The 17,887-nt window shown below is 36.6% G+C and overlaps 1 protein-coding gene and 1 long non-coding RNA gene across 2 annotated transcripts in view; one reads left to right on the top strand and one right to left on the bottom strand.

Moving 5' to 3' along the window:
• LOC141377176 (uncharacterized) overlaps window positions 1-17,887 on the bottom strand; it is a 50,424-nt gene that overhangs the window by 16,342 nt on the left and 16,195 nt on the right. The gene's annotated exons all lie outside the window — the stretch shown is intronic.
• On the top strand, window positions 280-13,414 carry hkdc1 (hexokinase domain containing 1). The gene is given in 18 exon segments (NM_001115125.1): window positions 280-479; window positions 2,912-3,074; window positions 3,201-3,349; window positions 3,621-3,740; window positions 3,926-4,021; window positions 5,278-5,377; window positions 5,498-5,681; window positions 5,816-5,971; window positions 6,971-7,204; window positions 7,290-7,594; window positions 7,706-7,854; window positions 8,016-8,135; window positions 8,278-8,373; window positions 9,452-9,551; window positions 9,666-9,849; window positions 10,737-10,892; window positions 12,519-12,752; window positions 12,845-13,414. Coding segments are annotated over 18 exon segments (2,760 nt in total). The 5' UTR covers window positions 280-416; the 3' UTR covers window positions 12,996-13,414.

Below are 17,887 nucleotides of genomic sequence, written 5' to 3'. Positions count from 1 at the left end.
TCATCTGGACTCTGACTGATCTTGTCAACTCTGTCCTGCTGAAAGCAGATAAGGCTGTACCTCAGTATTTCTCTCTCTCTCTTTTTACTAAGGAAGTTTACATACTGAACTCTTTTTGATCTATTGTTTGGCCTGTGATTGTTTTAAGGTGTTTCTTCTGGTTAGAGTAAACCCAAACAAGCTGCTAGGAGAGACTGGAGAGCTAAGGGGCCGAACAAGGCTTAGCCATTAATTATTTAGCCGTAAAAGGGGAGGGAAAAGCATGCACCGAACTGCTTAGTGGAACACAAGCTCCGAAAAAAACTTGTCTCAGTCACACCAGAATCACTCCTGAGGAAGCAGGAGGTCAAACAATTTAAGGGGAACACATCTAAATCTGACCGTTCATTTAGTCTGACCTGCATTAGGAAGCCAAGATGTTCGCGGTTCATTTGTTGTCCTTTTACTTCTCAAAGCTGCAGGAGGATCAGATCAAGAAGGTAAGTGTTTAAAAAGCACTACTGACTTGTTCAAACATTTGTTTTTAGTCAAACATTCTCTTAGAAAAATGCTGGGTTGGGAAAATATTAAGGAAATACGTTAACTTATTACAAATTTAAGGGAATTGAACAAAAAGTTACGTTGATCCCCCAAAAAACCCAAGAATTGTGTTGTTTCAGCTCATTTTAAATAGGTAATTTGAACAAGCAGCATTTTTTGAGTGCAAGTTATTTTTTTAAACAAAAGTTTTTAACTAAGCTGCTAGGTTTTCCATATTTAACTCAAATTGGGTTAAAACAAGTTATTTAGCGTGTATAGTATCTAAAAGAAATGTTCTGTACATCTTTGATGAATTAAGTTTCATGACAAAAATTCAAGACAACAAACATTTGTATGTTGCTTTAACATATTTTAATGAGTTAATCAGGTTTCAACTAAATGATTTAAGTTATACAAAGTTTAACATAATATTTTTAGTCAGTTTGATTAAAGTAAGTTGAGATGACTAGAAAAGTTCATTTGATCCAACTCAACTTTAAGGCAGTAAGATTTAGTTTACAGTGTATTTTACTGACTTCAATTTGCTTCATTCTCTGAGTGAACAGAAAGGCTTTGTTTGACTTTATCAGTGTATTTTGGATTTTTCTTGAATGTGATTCACTGTGATTTGCCTGTGGAATCATTAACTCCTTCACACACGCTTTCGGTGAGCAGATTACTGACAGCGAGGGGAGAGGACCTTGACCTCCTCACCTGCATTCATGGATCTCTTTTTTTTAACCATGAAAATGTATATCTTGTGTTGGCTTTAAGGTTTCAACAATGTCATTTTGTTGTTGATTATTTGTCATTGCAGAGCTCTTTTTCGAATGATTCATCTTGTATTTAATCCATCTTATCTTTACAATGACGTTTTCTGTTATACATTACCAGTTACAGGTTGGACACACCTGCTCATATTTTATAATAATAGTTATCAATGCATCTCTCATAATTTGTATGAACCCTTTTTCGCAAAGTCCAAAACAATGTCAAGCAAGTTTAAAAACCTTTACACTCTATTTATGGAGAAATTTTAATTAGAATATTTTTTTTTCTGTCATCATGGAAAAGATAAAATAAATCAGTTATTAAAAGTGTGTTATTAAAACTATTATATTTAGAAATGTGTTAAAAAAATCTGCACTCCAATAAACAGAAATTGGGGGAAAAAATAAACAGGGGGTCTAATAATTCAGACGGGCTAATAAATCTGACTTCAACTGTAACAGGCGATTCAGTTATAATTAATGCTAACACAGTTGTCATTAAAAAAAGTATCAATGTGGAGCTTTCTAAATTCTCTAAAGCTTTGAAAATGAAAGATCTCCAACTGGAAACATAATAGAACTATTGTTATTGTTTACATCCCTCAAAATCGCCTATATATTATTCAGAATTTAGTCTTTTCTATTTTTTTCAGCCAGTGTATTTAGTTTATTTCAGTATATAAGAAAGAAGGAAGGAAACATGAAGCCAGACAATACAAAAGAGAACAAAGCATGTAGGCCCAATCCCAATTCTATTTTTGTTCCCCTACCACCTTCTCTTGGCCCTTAAAACAAAGTGTAAAGGGGAAGGGCTTTAAAATTTACCCCTAAAAAAAATGGGACAGCACTACAACACCTAACAACGCATGTCATTATTTGTCATTGTGATCTCTTGCTTCATATGAGATCAGATGATCGCGACTGCTGTAGTTATTCCAGTTGCTTTATTTTATTTATTTTTATTTATTTATTTTATTTATCTTCAGAAAATCACTGAAGCATATATTATGTTATCATTACATGGAAATAAACTCGTAACTGTACTGCGCATTTACACAGTGGCCATATTCATCAAAGTTAACACACCAAAAACAACATTAACATTATAGCAGTCACTGTAAAAAGCTTGTTCCCAGCCACTAGACTTCTCTGACACGGTATTCGAGTGTCATCGAGTGTCAGAATGTTGTGGGACTGCTATACAGGAGTTATGATTATGGATTATAGATCACAAAATTTAGCGGTTTTTATATTAGTGTTTTTTTTTAAAGCATGATGGTAAAACATGAACGTGGTTATGATTATATTAAAACACATGTCGTAATAATGACAAAAAATACTAAGTTGTGGATCTCCTTACTTCCGGGTGCAACTATCCTGCCGTTGTGAAAGGTGTATTCTAAGAAATTTTCTTACACCTTGGTTTCGAGAGTGGTCCTGAAAAATCTTTGTTCGAAGGGGTACCCCTTTCACTTAGCCCTACACCTTCAAGCTAAAGAGAATTGGGACATCTCTACTCCTTCATTTGAACCTGCAAAATAAGGGGTAGAGGTAAGGGAAAGGGCTAAGGGGTAGAATTGGGATTGGGCCGTAGTGTCTGTAATAAATGTGTTTCTCATCAGGTAGACAGATTTCTGTATGCAATGCGCCTATCAGAAGATCAGCTGAAGGACATATCAGCTCGCTTTCGGCTCGAGATGGAGAAGGGACTGTCAAGCGAGAGCAATGCTGCAGCTGCTGTGAAGATGCTCCCGACTCATGTTTATTCAACACCCGATGGCTCAGGTTTGTACAATAGCTACTTCATGCTTATTGTGACCGTTTTTGCACGAGGGAAGCTGCTGCCAGTCAATATCTTTATTATAAAATTCTTTTTTTATATATAATCTGATTTATATGTTTGTTCTTCAGAGAAGGGAGAATTCCTGGCACTGGATCTGGGGGGCTCAAAATTTAAAGTACTCCAGGTAAAGGTTTCAGAAGATGGGAAGGGAAAAGTGGAGATGGAGAGTGAAACCTTTCCCATCCCTGAAGAGATTGTCAATGGCAGAGGAACAGAGGTGATTACTGGATAAGATTTTGGTTTTCCACTGTGTTGATCATGATGTTGATGAAATTTAAGAAACATTTATGTTAGTTCTTATATGAAATAATGTTTGCAATTCTTACAAATGCAAATGTTGTGTCGTAAATGCTTCTATTACCCTGATTTTTAGGTCGCTTTAGATAAAGGCATCTGTTAAATGAATCAATTGTAAATATGTATTAAGACAATTTCAGATGACCTTCCATATATATTTTTCTTGAATGACGACTATTTTTTTTTTGCAGCTTTTTGAGCATGTGGCAGAATCCTTGAAGTCTTTTCTACAGAAGCACCACATTAATCACACAAGAAAACCTCTCGGCTTCACTTTCTCCTTCCCATGTGCACAGTCCAAAATAGACGAGGTAGAGTTGAACCCTGACATGATTATATAAAATTTCACAAGAACTCAAGTCTGATTTTAATTGGATCAAGGTGCTCAAATCACTGAGATAAATGGATTTCCTTATCAATACGACAGTAAGATGGAAGAATAGACATTCATTTCAGTTAATCTCCTCACTGACCCATTTGGTTTGTGTTGACACAGGGTGTCCTGCTGTCATGGTCGAAGAATTTCAAGGTTAGAGGTGTTCAAGGAACCAATGTGGTGCAGTCATTGCGGAAGGCCATTCGTAAAGTTGGGGTATGTATTTTTTTACTTTTTTTTAAGTAGAAAGCAGCATGTTTAGTTTTGTTGATTGATCATGCATTGACTACCACACTTGGGTACGTAAAGTGTAGGTCTTGTTATTCCGCTTAAAGATATTCCACTGGAGAATACTGTTGCCATAAATAAGTTGTGTGCACCCACAGTGCTTCCTGCTGCCCTCACCTCCCCACATAATAGTGCACAAGTACATAGTATATTTGAGTACATTCTTAAACGCTGCTGATTGGCCATTGTGTTTACATGCTCAACAAATATGGCTGTGATTGGGTGATCATCACTTCACCACTTATCACCAAGAGCTTACAATGATACAGAGACAATGGAGCATTTAAAAGTCATGTCTATCAGAAGTTTGCAGATATATGAACGATCCACTGTGTTTAAACACTCCAGTGTCCGAGCATCAGTGTAAAGTGATGATCACTGCAGCCAATCAGTGTCTGTTGCGCATGCGAAAACAACACCAATCAGCAGTGTTTAAGAACTTTGTACTCAAATGTTGGTAATGAATGTTTTTTAAAATTTTAGTTACTATTTATGCCAAAGTCTGTACATTTGTCAACATTATTACATCTTCTGCTGTAATACAAAGTAGGACTTTGTTAGGACAAAGTGACCTTATTCCACTGCTCCAAGATCCTGTCCTGATGCTCAGGTGGTAATTGTAAGCATTTCCAATGGTGCACAAAAGATTGTTGTAGGCACTCTTAATGGTCTGCAGCCAGGCAACCATTATGCATCCCTTCAGTGGGGGGCAATGCACTGTGTGTTGTGACACATTCCTCCTAAAATCATAAAAATTTGGTGTCTTGTGTTGAAGTAGACCCTCTGTTGGCCCAAGCTACAGATGATACCCTTAATTACCATTGAGCACTGATGAGTATTGGTTGGCAAACACCCTGTCATCCATTTGTATGTGTTCCCTCTAGGACATCAGTTGGTAAATTTTCCACATTAGCAACCCAAGCCATGCCATTTTAGGAAAACTCTGACCTAGTTATCTTGCCATAACTATCTGGCCCTGTCCAGTCACTCACAGCTATTATATTTCTATATATTCCTACCCATTTCTTTCAAACAACACATTGAAACATTTATTTTGCCTATGTCTATTCTATCCAAATATTAATATATGGCCTCCTTAGAAGACAATCAATGGTATTGACTTCATCTGTGAGTGGTCATGATGTCTTGCCAAAAGTTTATGCTATGTCTGGATGTGTATGAAGGATCTTGATGTGGATGTCCTGGCGATGGTCAATGACACAGTGGGGGCCATGATGACCTGTGGATACGATGACCAGAACTGTGAAGTGGGGGTTATTGTAGGTAAGATTTTTAGACTGAACCATTTTTCTAATATATCTTCAATTAAATCTGATCATAAAATGCATTACTTCAAATAGGAGAAGACATCTCAAAAGTTAAAGGTTCTGTCTGTTTCCTCAGGTACTGGCACTAATGCGTGTTACATGGAGGAAATGCGGCACATTGACCTGGTGGAGGGAGATGAAGGAAGAATGTGTATCAATACTGAATGGGGGGCATTTGGAGATGATGGTGTTCTTGATGATTTCATTACAAGCTTTGACCGTGAAATTGATGCCGCCTCTATTAATCCAGGAAAACAGCTGTAAGTCCCAAAACAAGGCCTGCGGGTCAAAGCTTGCCCATGATAACCTCTGATTAGGCCTGTAATTACCATAGAGGAAACATACGGAGCTCAAAGAAGCATGTCTTTATTCATCTTTCTAACTCTGGTTTCAGTTTTGAAAAGATGGTGAGTGGGATGTACATGGGAGAACTTGTGAGACTTATCCTTTTAAGAATGGCCAAGAAGGGTCTACTCTTTCGTGGCCAAATCTCGGATGCTCTTCGAACCAAGGGAACATTTCATACCAACCATATGTGCTTGATTGAACAGTAAGTTTACATATTCAAAATTATAAACTGAATATACCATGAAAATGGGTAATTGTTTTTAACTCTGAGCTACAGTTTGCCAGTGTACCACTCCTCCTATTACTTTAGGCATTGCATATTGATGTGTTCGGGATTATTTGATGGAGTTTAAGGCTGCATTTACACTGCACTGTTCAAGTAACTCAATTCCGATTTTTTTCTCCCATATGGCACAGATCAGATATGGCCCATGTACGTGTAAATCACATGGATTCCGATTTACTCAAATCAGATTTAGGTCTTGTTCATATGTGGAAATTTATCAGAATTGAATCAGATCTGTGTTCTCGTGTCTGCAGTATAAGCAGGTAGATCAGATTTTCACCTGTCAATGTGAGTTGTGCATCATTAAAAACCATAGTCAATGACGTCAGCTCTGACACTTTCCTTTCAGAACAGACTTCAGCTGAGTCCCAAACCTCCCAAACCTTAAATCTCATGCACGAGGATTTAAAAAGCTTTTATATTGTCATGTAGCACAGGTATTTAAGCATGTTAATGAGAGCAAGAGAGCGCAATGTCTGCCACATAACCAATATAAACTAATATAAAACTAGTGCATAGCTACATCACGTGCATAAATCACGCCATGGATATTCCATTAAGATGCCTAAAGATTTTTAAAAAGCCTATATATCAAAAGAAGATGGACAAATGAGAATCTTTCTGTCATAAACTATAGTAAAACAGCTTGTCAAAAGCTGTGAACAGATTACATACAGGAATAGAGAAAAGAGCCCTCTTTAATTATCAGCTGTTAGTCAGCGCCCATTTCCTGGTGATTGCGCCTTTGCCGTGTGCTGTGTAAGTGCAAACGATCGGATACGAGTCACTTTTAAAAGATGAAGTAAGCAGGTCAACAAAAAAATCACATACAGTCCCAAAATCGAAATTGACCATCAAGATCTGCAGTGTAAATGCAGCCCTATATGTGCATATTCTAATTGAGGATTTTTCCAGGTATAAAAGCGGTTTGGAAAACACCAAGGAGATCCTGGAGGACCTAGGACTAAATCCCAGTGACGATGACTGTATTGCTGTCCAGCATGTCTGCACCATCGTGTCCTTCAGGTCAGCTAATCTGGTGGCTGCAGCTTTGGCTGCCATTCTGACACGGATCAGAGAAAACAAAAAGCTGAAGACCCTTCGGACTACTGTAGGAGTGGATGGGACGGTCTACAGAACACATCCACAGTACGTCAGTTCTCCTCAAATGTAAAATCCAAGGAGATTCATTTAAAATCAGAAGTGGCTAAATACTTTTATCTGATATTTAAAGGTACCCCAAAAGGCTCCACAAGGTGGTCCGCCATCTGGTGCCAGACTGCCATGTGCGTTTTGTGCTGTCTGAAAGTGGCAGTGCCAAAGGTGCCGCTATGGTGACCGCCGTGGCTCAGCGATTAGCCTCCCAGCGGAAAGAGATTGATGATACCCTTGCAGCTTTTGCTTTGACTTCCACACAGCTCCTGGAAGTGAAGCAGAAGATGCATGTGGAGTTGGAACGAGGCCTGAAGAAAGAAACCCATCCCACTGCTTCAGTAAAAATGCTGCCCACATATGTTTACAGGACCCCAGATGGGACAGGTAATAGAAAATACCTACTTATTTATTTATTTGTTTGTTTATTTGCTTGTTTGTTTGAAGTCTAAGCATGATGATAACTGAGTAATTAGGATGTAAATTTTACTTTCACAGAAAGGGGAAAGTACCTTGCTTTGGATCTTGGTGGAACCAATTTCCGCGTGTTGGTGGTTAAGATTCGGACTGGCATGCGAAATTCAGTCCGGATGTACAACAAAATTTATGCCATCCCACTGGAGATTATGCAGGGCACAGGAGAGGAGGTAAAACACTATAAACAAATATGTTTTTATTATTTTTGTACAGTTAACGCATTACCATAATATACCCTATTTCATTTGAACAGAATTTATATAGTCCAAAAAACTCAGCAAAATAACAAGAATTTATACTGACCTATTTATTTATTTCTGTTTAATTTCAGCTGTTTGACCACATCGTTCAGTGTATCTCAGATTTCTTGGACTATATGGGAATGAAGAACACTCGTCTGCCACTTGGCTTCACCTTCTCTTTCCCTTGCAATCAGACAGGTATTGATAAGGTAAAAAAGCATCTACCTCCAGTTATCAGTTTCTTTAATTGCCTATAAAAATAAATGAACGTATACTCAACCTGTTAAAACACACAGATAAACCCTGTGCTCAAATGATTATCAAAGTCATTTTTCTTGCCCATTTGTTCAGGGAGATCTGGTCTGCTGGACAAAGGGCTTCAAAGCGACAGACTGTGAAGGGTATGATGTTGTGGACATGCTGAGAGAGGCCATCAAAAGACGAAATGTGAGCAGAAAGCAAACATAGTAAAGTAGTTTTACAGATCACACTCCTACACTTAAAGCGTAGCAGCACTATCATCAATACTAATGAATTGGGTTACATTTTCATGCATTCAGAGATTTTATTTAAAACAATAATAACGATTTATCTTATTTCTAACTGGAGCACTAAAACATTTTGTTTTTTTTAACAAATAACTAACGTTACTTTTCAGTTGTGTTGCTTGATTTAACATGCCATCCTGTTTGGTAATGGTAGCATGAATTGAAACTTTGCTAATAAGTTTAGAAGCAAAGATCAACATCACTAACCTGTTTTAAAGCATTGTTTCAATGCACTGCTAGCATGTTTATAGCTTACTTTAGTACATTGTAAGCCTGTTCAACTTGTTTCTTTAATAATTGTTAGCATATGCTATGCTAGTCGCTTATCTTTGCTCATGATAGATAGCTACAGTAGAACTGTTTAAATCCTGTAAGATTTACTGTTTGAAAGTTTGAACAGTGAGACAATACAGTACATAGCATACAGAGTCAGGACATCCTGAGGGTCTTAAGTTTCTCATACCAACAAAAATATAATGTAGCTTGTAGTCCTCTTAATTGATGTTTATGATGGTGTGAAAAGCTGAATCTATACCGCACTGTGCTACATCCTAAATACTTACATACTATTTGTATCTTGCTTTCTTTTTTATATTCCTTTTAAACTGCAAATTTCAGAATTTGTATCATTTATGAAAGCTAAAATCTTATCTAATTGATGTATTCATTTGTTTGTGGTTTTTAATTGTGTATTTATTAATGAAATGTTCTTGCCATTGAAATAGGGATTGTTGCTGACATGGCATTTAATAAAATAAATATATATTATATGATATTCCTTTTTTATAATCTGTTAAATCACTTAAATTCTTTGTTGTATTTATTTCTTATACTTTTTGTGATTAATTTATGATTCTTTAAACTTTCTTGTTCATTTAAAGCTCTTTGAATTACCCTTGTGTATGAAATGTGCTATATACAGTAAACAAACTTGCCTTGCATTGATAACATGTTAACATAATAACTTGTTTTTACAGGAGTTTGATCTCGATATCGTAGCTATAGTTAATGACACAGTTGGCACAATGATGACCTGTGCATATGAGGACCCTAAATGTCAGATTGGTCTTATTGCTGGTATGTATTAATGCATTTCTGTGGTATTTTTGGCTACCTTACTCCTCATTACAAACCAAAATATGTAAAGAAAGAAATATAATTTTCAAACATGCATGATTCTTAACTCTACAGGAACAGGAAGCAATGTGTGTTACATGGAGGAGATGAAGAACATTGAGATTGTTGAGGGTGATGAAGGACAGATGTGTGTAAACACTGAGTGGGGAGGTTTTGGAGAAAATGATAATATTGAGGACATCCGGACCAGATATGACAGAGAGGTAGACAGCGGCTCACTCAATGCTGGAAAACAAAGGTAAATATTACCATGTTTCGATAGTTTTATTATAACATTTTTAATATTATGTATTTATACTGTATGGTTTATGTAGCATTCCTTTTTTATGGTTATCTAAACAGTTGTGCAAAGTAAGTGCAATGCAAGGTTTCTGCGTTTGTCCACATGGAGGCAGCATACTATAATGATTCCCTCAAAGCATAGGAATGGTGTTAGCAACCTGTTGTAATACACAAAGCCTTGTATGGGCAAAACAAATGGCTTTAAATAGCAAAAATATATATTATTTTTATTTTATGCTTTTTTTGTTTAGTTTTTTTTTTTGCTATTAAATACAAATGTAATTTTACTATTGTTATTATTAAATATTTAATTAATTAAAATATACTAAACATTAAAATATACAATATATGCTATAATTCACTCATTCATATTCTTTTCGGCTTAGTCCTTTTATTAATCTGGGGTCGCCAGAGCAGAATGAACCGACATCTTATCCAGCATATGAAATTAAGCAAGTTTACACAGCAGATGTCCTTCCAGCCGCAACCCAACACTGGGAAACATTCACACACAAACACTACAGACAATTTGGCCTACACAATTCAACTATAGCGCATGTCTTTGAACTGTGGGGGAAACCGAAGCACCCGGAGGAAAGTCACGCAAACACGGGGAGAACATGCAAACTCCACACAGAAATGCTAACTGACCCATTTGAGGCTCGAACCAGCGACCTTTTTAATGTGAGGTGATTGTGCTACCCACTGCACCGTGACGCCATATATGCTGTAATATTATATCAAATTAAATGAAAATAAAATACACAAAATCATTATTTAGGCCCTAATAACTGTGTTGAAGTTTTTCAAAAATAATCCATTGTGCTACTCTTTCCTTTTCAGGTTTGAAAAAATGACCAGTGGCATGTATTTAGGAGAGATTGTAAGGCAGATCCTTATTGATCTCACAAAGCGTGGTTTTCTGTTTCGCGGTCGCATCACAGAGAGACTGAAGACCAAAGGAATCTTTGAAACCAAGTTTCTTTCACAGATTGAGAGGTAACACAACACAATACATTCCTCATATAACTGCCCTCACTGATATTTTGGCATGTACCCTAAATAAATGAGTAAATTAACAGGAAACGTTAAGTAAAGAACCACTTTTAAATGCAGTACCTAAGTCCTAATAAATCAAAGTAACTAATGCATGTACATGGGAAAATAATGAGTGCACATTTAATAATATATATTCAATTCTGTCAAATGAATATTTTAATAACAGGCATTTAAAGTTTCCTTTCCTAAAGTTTCCAGCTTCCTATAAAACTACGATTGTATTGACCACTATATTTTCAGACTGTTTAATTTTATTGTCAAATATCATAACAAAGTGAAGAGTTGGGTTAAAAAAATGGCACATCGGCTATAGCTTGTCAAACTCTAAGTAGTTATCTCAGGGATTTGAGATAACAAAAAGGCAGAGGTTATTTATAGCCATTTTCTGGACTCTGAATAGCAGTAGAGTCAGGGTCGACTCCAAAATAGGAATCAACCCTTGTTGTTGGCTCCATTGTGTCTAAAATCACTCACTTGTTCACTGATTCTCTACCCCTACACACTTGAGTGCACTATATCAGTGTAGAGTGAGTAAAATTAAGCAAGGAATTCGGACATAGTGTGTGGTGTCAGAGGAAGGGTTCTTACACCTTTTCCAAAGTCAGATTTAGGGACTTTTCGAAGGACTTTAGCTCTTTGACATCAGCTTATTGTGTCCCAGGTTTAAGGCAGTACCCAAACTTTGTAAGACAATAGGAGGGTTACACTTTTCACTTTCAATTCTCTATATCAGTGGTTTTTAATCATAGTTCTAGCTTGACCCACTTTTCAGAATATTTTGCATGTCTCTCTTATTTTACCTACCTGATTCAAATATGAAGCTCATTAGAGGAGAGCTCCATGCATGAACTGTGTTCTTCATACACAGTGATCAATGCTCACTACTCCCTGAGCAAAGGGAATCTTCACTTCGGAATTTTCATTGGCAGATTTATGCAGCACCATAGTCAACAGCGTCTTCACACAAACAACACTTGTGAAGAGATATAATGCATCTCTGAAAATGAATACAAAGATCTGTCATGAAACTCTATGCGTACAGGCTGATAGGTCACACCTAATCTGCTCCTACATCATTAACCACATGGCATAGGTGATTGGTAGCTGTCGTCTCATTAGCCAATGAGCTTGCCCCAGTATGTTTTTCAGAGACCCTCCTCCACCCCAGCTCCACCTGTGTTTATATCTGCTATGGGGGTTAGATATATAACCATACATATATTGCAGATATATTATGCTTGCAGCAGTAGTGTGTTATGTTCTCAGACTGAATGTCTGTGAGTTTACTGGACTAGAAGTTCCAAGTGTCGGTACTTGCTCTGCCATAATAATCAAAGCAGCAGCAACGTAGCAGTTCTATGCCGCCAAGACCAAACACATCAACATTGCCATACACTGTACATATTCATTACCATACTAAATCTCTCCATCAGTTGTCATGACAGAATACAGTTTAAATTGAGATATTGCACACTTCAGTGCCATTTGAAGAAAACAATGAACTGGAAACATTAATTAATAATAGTTTATTCATGACTTGCGCTTCGGCTTTTCCCATTTGCCTAGTGACCGTTTGGCACTACTGCAAGTGAGGTGCATATTGCAGAGTCTGGGTCTGGACAGCACATGCGATGACAGTATTATTGTGAAGGAGGTTTGTGGAGCTGTTTCTCGTCGAGCAGCTCAGCTCTGTGGAGCAGGAATGGCTGCAATTGTGGATAAAATCAGAGAGAACCGTGGATTGGATCGTCTGGACATCACTGTTGGAGTGGATGGCACTCTTTACAAGTTACATCCACAGTAAGAAAAGACAGCAGAATGCCTTTATATTAACAAATGATCAGTGTTGGCTTTATATACTAAACTTGACCACTTGTCGTTTTTCATTGCAGCTTCTCCACGATCTTAAAGGAGACTGTCAGAGAGCTGGCGCCCAATTGTAAAGTGGATTTCATCCTTTCAGAGGACGGCAGTGGCAAAGGAGCGGCGCTGATCACAGCTGTGGCTCGACAGCATCACGTACAGAAACAAGAACAGAACTAGACAGACTCCTCTGAAGAGTGCTTTTGTTTATTTGAAAAGAATAGTTCACCCAAAAAACAAACATTTGCTGTTAATTTACTCAAATTCAGGCCCTCTAACAAGAACATTTCCAGTTGAAGCGGTGGTTCTTGGTGGTTAATAAGACTTTTTGTGCGTTCCAAGTGGGGTTTTGAAATCATGGGTGCCATACTGAAGTGTCGTTCCAAACCAACATGTTCAAAACCGGCTACTTCGAAGGGCCCTTGGAGTAAAGGATTTTCGACAAATACAACTGATTGACACTGCAGGCCACCATCCTTTGAATAGGGAAGTTGTTTGGTGTCACACTGCACTCAGTTTGGAAGGACTGATCCCTTCAGACAGCCCCTTCTAAGGAATTAGGGCATGGGGATGAACTCTTCTGAATGGATCCTAGTTTTTGTGTAAAAAAAATAAGTAAAAAATATAAATAATAATACCTTTGGCTGCCCACAGTACATTGAGTTCTTAAACTAAGCATTATTTACAACATTATTACCTTACAGTCACAAGAAACACATTTGCATCAGTAAATTAACAGCACATTTTTATTTTTGGATGAAAAATCCATTTAAGACAGGGTTTCTATGAAGTAATTATACACTTATTAAAAGACGACAATCATGAAATCATGCTCACCATGCTGCTTGCATTTAAAATTGTATCTATTTTTTATATTAAAATGAAGTCCGTCTGGTGACCTTGATGGATACATGTTCAATTCTTACTTTCATTATTATGTTTTTTGTAATCTGTTAATCCGTGCAATAAAGATTGTTTCGAGTTTCAGCATGGTTTCACTGTACACTGGCTCTTTGATGGCCTTTTTTTCCCTTGCTGTGGTTTTGTTTAGGCGGAGTGAGTGTTTGCATGGGCAGTCAGAGTGAAAGGCTCTCAGAGGCCAAACTAAAGGGGATGGTGGACAAGTGCATTGGAATGTCATGACAGAATGTTGTCAGTCTGTTGATGTCTGAGGAGACTACCAATGAAACACTCATGAACACTCTTATGTTAATTTTTGCTTTAGATAGTTTTTTTTCTCTCTCTCATCAAATTGTACAAACTCTGTAAAGAGTTTTGCCCTTCACCATTTGAACATGCACAAACACACATACGCAGAAAAATTAACATAAAAGAATAAAGAGCGTCACGGTGGCGCAGTGGGTAGTGCGATCGCCTCACAGCAAGAAGGTTGCTAGTTCGAGCCCCAACTGGGTCAGTTGGTATTTCTGTGGGGAGTTTGCATGTTCTCTCCATGTTTGCATGAGTTTCTTCCAGGTGCTCTGGTTTCCCCCACAGTCCAAAAACATTTTGAATAAGCTAAATTGGTCGTAGTGTATGTGTGTGAATGGAAGAGTGTATGGGTGTTTCAAAGTGTTGGGTTGCGGCTGGAAGGGCGTCCGCTGCGTAAAACAAATGGTGGATAAGTTGGCAGTTTATTCCGCTGTGGCGACCCTTGATTAATAAAGGGACTAAGCTGAAAAGAAAATGAATGAATGAAAAAGAATTTAACAAGATAAGTGTAACTTTTTTTTTTGGACTATTACAGAATCCAAAAAAAAAAACATATATATATATATATATATATATATACACACATCTAGCGGATTTGTTTATAATGCTTACAAGCTAACTTTGGGGATATGAAGCAAATATTAAAGCTTAAAATTTTTTACATTTTTTTCTTGCCTTTTTTGTGTGTTATTTATTTATTATTTATTTATTTATTTAATTATTTATTTATTAAGATATTTTTTAAACGTATTGGGAAAAATATTCTAGATATCATTTGAAAATATAGATTTTTTTGTGCATATTTATAACACCAAACTTCCAATGTTTTTTTGTATTTCACTAATTAGCAATTGTCTGCCAAGGTTTTTTTTTTTTTTTTTTTAAGTGACCAAACTGCTCCAATACATTCAAGTTTTGTTTTGGTCTTGGCCAAAGACGTTTTGGTCCGCATTGGAGAACCTTCTAAAAAAAAAAAAAAAAAAAAAAAAAATCCTGAAAAACATCTTACAGACTCATCCCAATAATTTCTCCTTTTCTGCTTTATCAATTATGCTAATTTATTTAAACAAACTTTCTGTATGTCACCTCTCCAAATTTGCAAAATTACTACAAATTCAATGCTAACATTGTTTATGACTACTCGTACAGTAATAACTTTCTCTTGAAAACTCTGGTATTTAGCTGTCAAACATACTAGACAGCTTTTCAAAAGGTGATTTAATAGATCAATGGTGGATAAAGTTAACACATTTCCCTTTTGTCTTTGCTAATTTAAGCTTCTAGGGGATTTAACAAAGCAGTTAAACCAGGCCAGCTCCTGCTCACTAATCCTCATGGAGAAGGGAGGGAAAAGTTTACTCATCGTAATCCTTCCCGCTAATGCTAACTAGCCTCAATGCTGAAGAATAGTGCGCTGAAGCTAGTAGGCATGAACATCAGCACGTCACTGTTCCTGGACATATTAGCATACGTGCACTTGTTAGCTTGCGCTTCTTATATTAGCTACGAAGGTAACTCTGATCAAATAAGTGTAATAAACAAAAATAGACATTCGTGTGGTAACTTTACTTGCAGAACTGATTCAATTCTTATGCTCTGTGACACTGTCTCCCAATCACAACTCAACGTTGACCTCTGTTAGTTGACTGTATTGCTAAAATATACTTAGCATTGTTTGTTTCTTGTATCCCAATTAAAAGCTAGTTCAGTATCAGTTTTTTCATTGCAGTGGCATTGTAGGGTTATGTAAGAGTACTTATTTAATCCGAGTTGATCTCAAAGAGCCAACAAGGTCAGCTGACGGTGAGATTCTCGATCCAGTTTTTTTGGGTAACTTCCTGAATCTTGTGTACTTTTAAAGAACAGCATGACCAATTCAAGTGGTTTGATTACTTAAAAACATTCTCCTCAGCCTTGTATATTTCAGTAAAAGCCCCATGTTAATACAGGGTTGAGTTATGCATACTATAAATTAGGTTTATTTGTCCTTTCTGACATATTTTTGTATGCAGTAAAATGACAAATCTTTCATTCAGGTTCACAGTTTAAATTCCAGATGGATTAGTGATAATTATAGCAGACCTAACACACTTTTTTGCTTGTGTAAATCATGAGCATTAAATTACTTTTGGCAGAGCATGTGTTTTGGTTTGCTTCAGCAAGCTAAAGACTTGTTGGATCAAGTTTATTCCTGTTCCTCTACATTTTCTGTTGAGGATAATGTATAATTATCCTACTTGTGAAAGCATTGTGAAAGGCAAATGTTAAACAGAGATGATTTTTTTAAATGATACATCTCACTTCAAGTGCACTGGACTGTCTAAATAACCTGATTATTTAAAGTCCACTTAAACCGGAGGCTGCGCGATCATTTATTTATTTTTTTCGTATTGTGACACAGTTCCTAGAGAAACAGAATTATAAATGAGAAAACAGTGAGCGTGGCTTGTTTTTTTCTACTGCGGATTGATTCAGAAAGATCGGGAAAGGGGTTTTAGAATATCTAGGGTTTCTGAACTGCAAATATATCATTTAAAAATTAAAATAATTCTGGAAAATGAGCTGAACTGACCAACAAACTCACTTGTTTTAAAGATCTGGACTAATCATTCCTCCTTATGAGGTATTCAAAAAAAAGACCTAACGTTGTAAACACTTGAAAACAAACTGACCCTCTTGTGAAAATTTCAATTGCTTTTTAAATATTTCCCAAGTGTAGTTCAATGAAAAGAAGTTTATTTTTCCAACACATTTTTAAACACCATTTTATTAAATAATTCCTAATAAATAATTTATTGGGTCTTTTCCATGATGACGGCACATCATATGTTTTAGTTATTTTCCATGATATTAGTACACTGTTTCTGTATTTTGTGATTTATAAGTGTTTTTCGCTTATTTAAGGTTGTGAATTGCATTATGGGACGTTGATCTCTGCTATGTTGACATTTGATATTGAAAATTCAACTCTACAGTTTAACAAAGTGACTTTTATTGTCATTTTTTTATAAAAACGACAATAACTTTGAAACAATGCAATGTATAAAAAAAATGATATATGGATAAATAAGTCTGTAAAATAACTGAAAAAGTACTAGCAGTTTATTACACGGGGTTTGTACTGTAAAATACAGCACCAACCAACACAATATATCAATTTAAACTATTAAGTGTTAATAAAAGTCACTTTTCCAAGGCTAAAATTTGTTAAAAGAAAGGTCAAGCTCCCATAATACAATTCAAAAACATAAAACAGAAAAAAAATAAAACATGAATCACAAAATACAGAAAACTGAAAGTTTACAGAATTGTTTACAGTGTATTTAGTTTAAAGTGCAATAAAAAGACATAAGTAGCTTATTTAGTAGGGGTGTCAAAATGAATTGTTTCTTCGGTGCACCGCGATGCAGACGCAGACAATTTGGTATCGGTTCAGAAACAATCATAATCCTGCATCCATACCTGTGCATTGTTGCGGGACCCGACCAGATTTGTAATGTAATGTAATATAATGTAACTCTGACGTAATTTTAACAGGAGTGGGCGGTCTCACAAAATCGCTCCCGAGCAAGTGAGCAAGCAAGCGCACGTGGCGAGTGTGTGTGCACATGCGTGTGCATGTGTGTTTGGTGCTGTCTATGTTTGTGTATGTGTGTGAATGAGAGACAGTGTGGTGCTGTGTGTCCGTGTGTGTGTTTATACGGACAGCTTGTTATAGCCACCCCTAAATATATAACTCTGTGTATGGAAAGCATCGTCAATGTACCGTGATGCACAGAGATATCGAATTGAGCCGAATCGATGGCATGATAATCGTAACCAAACTGAACCGTGAGACCAGTATAGGTTCACACCTCTAT

Source organism: Danio rerio, chromosome 13 (genome assembly GCF_049306965.1).
Source record: "Danio rerio strain Tuebingen ecotype United States chromosome 13, GRCz12tu, whole genome shotgun sequence".
Lineage (NCBI taxonomy): Eukaryota > Metazoa > Chordata > Actinopteri > Cypriniformes > Danionidae > Danio > Danio rerio.
Note: the sequence above shows the minus strand (reverse complement) of the source record. Positions and strands in the feature narration are given on the sequence as shown.